Source organism: Salvelinus alpinus, chromosome 33 (assembly GCF_045679555.1).
Source record: "Salvelinus alpinus chromosome 33, SLU_Salpinus.1, whole genome shotgun sequence".
NCBI classification, from domain to species: Eukaryota; Metazoa; Chordata; class Actinopteri; order Salmoniformes; family Salmonidae; genus Salvelinus; species Salvelinus alpinus.
Genome location: NC_092118.1, coordinates 14,664,235 through 14,668,269, shown reverse-complemented (window position 1 = coordinate 14,668,269; position 4,035 = coordinate 14,664,235). Strand labels below are relative to the sequence as shown.

At 43.4% G+C, this 4,035-nt stretch overlaps 1 protein-coding gene across 1 annotated transcript; it reads left to right on the top strand.

Annotated features, from left to right (window-relative positions):
* The first annotated feature begins 552 nt into the window (after window positions 1-552).
* Window positions 553-3,568, top strand: LOC139562754 (haptoglobin-like). Its single transcript, XM_071380744.1, has 4 exons — window positions 553-748; window positions 1,078-1,187; window positions 2,342-2,610; window positions 2,792-3,568. The coding sequence occupies exons 1-4, from the start codon at window positions 744-746 to the stop codon at window positions 3,365-3,367; spliced, it is 960 nt and encodes a 319-aa protein (XP_071236845.1). The 5' UTR covers window positions 553-743; the 3' UTR covers window positions 3,368-3,568.
* Window positions 3,569-4,035: the final 467 nt, after the last annotated feature.

Genomic DNA, 4,035 nt, shown 5'->3' with positions numbered 1-4,035 from the left:
GTGTCATAACCAGCCATGAAATAACACAATACATGTCACAACAGGTCTAAATATGTGTCATGACAGTGTTATGACCATATTATAACAGGTTATGACAAGTTATGTCAGCTGTTATGACGTATTATAACCTGGTTATATCTGTGTCATAACGTGTTATGACGCTGGATGTCAAGTAAAGTGTTACCAAAGTGAGTCATAAACAGCAAATGTGAGTCAACAATAACTTCAACAACAACTTTTTAATTGGAGTTTTCCAAATAACATAATCAAGAAAAAGTTTTGGGGATTCTGATGGTAACCACATTTTTTTAAATAACACACTCTGACGCGGCATTTATATGCACCTCATTAACTTTCAATAAACCAAACTGACACACACATTATAGATGTGCTGTGTTCTGTTCTGGTTTCATAATTCCTACCCTGTGAAATGATTTATCCCTCAGATGGTCTTCTCTGATACTCGTTGGTTGTGGCTGGGCTCCAGATGGGGTCAGGGTTAGGGTTTAGACACGGTCCCAATAATGGGTTGGCGCTGAACAGAGATGTTGCAATCTCTCAGATTTTCGGGAATCAGAACTGAAGCTGTGTCCAGCAGAATTCCCAGGGGTGGGCAGACAGGGGGTGAGTTCTCTCCTCAGCAGATATAAGGCCTTGGTCCCATAACTTCTCACAGAGTACATCGTCTTTACAGAGGAGACACAGCTCAACATACAAACTGATATACTGATATTTCCATCAAAATGTGGTATGTTATACCTTTCATATTCTTTCCTCAACAAAACCCTAGTTGCCTGGCAATTGTTGTTGTTGCAGTACCAATCCAAATAAATCTCTGAAATGTCTTTGAACAAAGGATCTTTGTAATATGGCAGGGAAATGCAGCTACTTAAATCTTTCAAAAAAACATTCAAACTGCTCTAGCTAGAGACATTTTCTAAATATAGGTAAACATGCAAACCCCGAGAAGCCCTAAGTAAAGGAACAGTTAGCTGTGGTACTGGTGAGTGTTTGGGCTCTGTCTGTCAGTTGGCTCTGTGTGTGTGTACTGTACTCATGTGTTCCTTCTGTCCACAGGTCATCCCTGGCAGTGCTCCTCGCAGCCTCCTGTGTCTGTCTGGCTCAGGTCAGAATCAAAATCAAAACCCAAGAATCACATGCAATTGATGAGATCTCAGGCGATTCAGGTAACTATCTATCTAACTGAAACATAACCAACTCCCTGCTTTATGCCAATACAGGCTTACTTCTTCTGATTTAGATTGAAATGTCAACAAAGTGAGAGGGATTAAATGTTCTGAATGGAGAGAGGAAACGCTTTCAAACAAAAACAAGACCAAGGAGCATTGACACCCTTTCTTATCCCATGTCTATGTTAAGGTGGGTACTGGTTACTCCATTGACGCAGAATATCGCCAAAAACATTGGATATACACGTGCAATTCTTCTATTTCCAAAACATATTATATTTGCTGGCCCATTGTGACTGGTTCGTGTAAGGATATCACTCACATTTCAATTACACTGTCACTCTCATCGGATGTTCTGAAGCCAATATTCACTATGGCTCCCCTCAGGCTACTCTGAGCTTAGCAGACACAAGCTGTTTCTATTCAGCCTGTTGGCCTCTGTAAGAGGAAGAGAATACAGTAGCTGTGGCCAAAATGAGGATGTCACCATCACTTTCAAGTGAGAACCTTGTTAAGTCTCACGGCTCACAGCTGTTATCCTGATTATCTTAAAAATCGATTCAGCAGCGACACACATGAGATGACAGGGATCAAAGAGAAGGGAAGCAAGGAGGAAAGAAAGGAGAGATCCTCAGTCTCAGCTTCCTCCAAGCAGAATGGGAAGATATGTCATTAGGAAAATCTACAGAGCATGAAATCTAGGGTTTCAAGGAAAATGTTTGAGAAGAAAAACGACACTAATTCCATCCTCATTTAGGTTTCTGCGTATTGTGACCCCCAAGGTAATTCTGTGAAAGCTAGCCTTGTCTGGCTCAAGTCATGACAACACTTACTTTTTCAGATAATAGTCGATGATTCATGAATTTACTGAGCTTCAGGATTCATGAATTTACTTTGCTTCAGGTCAAGGTTCCACAAAGCTATTACCAAATGCTGTGTGTATTCAAGTGAATAGTGCTGATTTTAGCAAACTCAAACTCAAACTGAAACTAAGGCTGGAATTGAATTGAGGCACATTTCATTTTTCTGCAATAATCTTTTACAGTTGTGTTTGAGTTGCACAGCAGTATGTGCTAGGTGGTGCGATGGAGATGGGAGTGTTTTAAATGTATAGATTGTATACAAATAATGTTGTTGTGTTTCTTGCCCAGACCTGCGCTTCAGGCGTATGGTTGGGGGCACTCTGGCCCCTCATGTCCCCTGGCAGGCCATGGTCTACCTGAGTAAAAACGTCATGAACGGGGGCTTCGCTGGGGGAGCTCTAATCTCTGACCGCTGGGTCCTGACCGCTGGCAGGAACTTGTTTGTCAGGAAGAGTAGGCAGGACACCCAGGGGAAAGAACCAATCATCCCCAAGGTGTACCTAGGCATCACGCGACGCTCCCAAGCCAATGCCTCCAAAGAAGTTGCTGTAGAAAAGGTGAGCTAGTATGCCCATTACCATCTCTTTCAAACAATATTCAGACAATTCACTATTTTCAGCAAGCAGAACTGCACTGGGCTCTCATCACTGGGCTCTCTCAGTCTTACAGGTAGTCAGAGCACAAATACAGTAGATCATCAAAAAGAGGTCCTATGTATTATTCCCTTCCCCCTTCTAGGTGGTTCTGCACCCAGGCTTCCAGAACGTGTCAGACTGGGACAACAACCTGGCTCTGATTCAGCTGAAGGAGCCATTCACACTGAGCGAGGATGTGATGCCCATCCCTCTGCCTGAGAGGGGTGAGGACCTAGCTGAGGCAGCCCAGGAGAAAGGCATCATCACAGGCTGGGGCTGGGGGGTCCACTTCACCCCCGCTGAGTCACTGAAACACCTGGTGTTGCCTGTGGTATCGCACGGCTTCTGTAAGGCGGAGTACAACCGCGGTGGCCAAGTGCTGAGCGGGACTCCAACCATAGACGACAACATGTTCTGTACTGGAGCCAGCAAGTACCAGGAGAATGTGTGCTCTGGGGATGCAGGCAGTGCCCTGGCAGTCCAGGACCCCAAAGACAGCAGAGTGTATGCTGCAGGGATCCTGTCCTTCGATAAGGCCTGTGCCAGGGAGAAATACGCTGTCTACATGAAGCTCTCTGCCTACATGCCTTGGATCAACAGTGTCCTCAGGGGTGACAGTGAGACATCAGCCAGTCTCCGCTCCAGTGTAATGTCTGAGATGTATTCGAGGCAGTTGTAGCCTCCACTCAGCACAGTTTCAGATATGAGAGCCGGGGCTTATAATCTCCATTATGCCTTTGCTAACAAAGTCATTTTCTGCCTTGATCTTGTAAAACTCTCTCAAGTTATGACTTTCATTGAGTGTGTGTCCCCGCCTGATCGAGTATGTCTTCCGATGTTGATTTCAAAGGATTTTCAATAAATTAATCTCTCTTAAGAAGTTTGGTTTCCGATGTTTCACCTTACAACTTTTATTCACATTTTCTTCAACTCATATTAGAATGCTGGGAAACATGTTTTAGATAATCTCACAAGCTGTAAGATGAGAGCATGTTAGAGCCATTAAAACAAGTAGGCTACAGCTAGGACTTGAGATGATTTTAAAGTTCATTTAAGTGGTTCATTTAAGTGGTGGATGGAATTATTAAGGACAAGATGTTATCTGGTCAAGGAGGATATTGTGATGAGATTCTAGCCACTAGATTTCTACGGCCTTTGTCAACCAGGAAGGATTTTTAAGTGGATTTTTAATGAAAACCACCCAAGAAGGAAATAACTTGTTCTAAAATAGAGCTGCATAAACGAGGGTCTAGATTCCCTCCCAGCAGGGGAATGAGTCACTAACTCCTGGTTAGTGAATCATTTAAATACAGATGACAAAAAGCTTGTCATCATAACTCTAGTTAA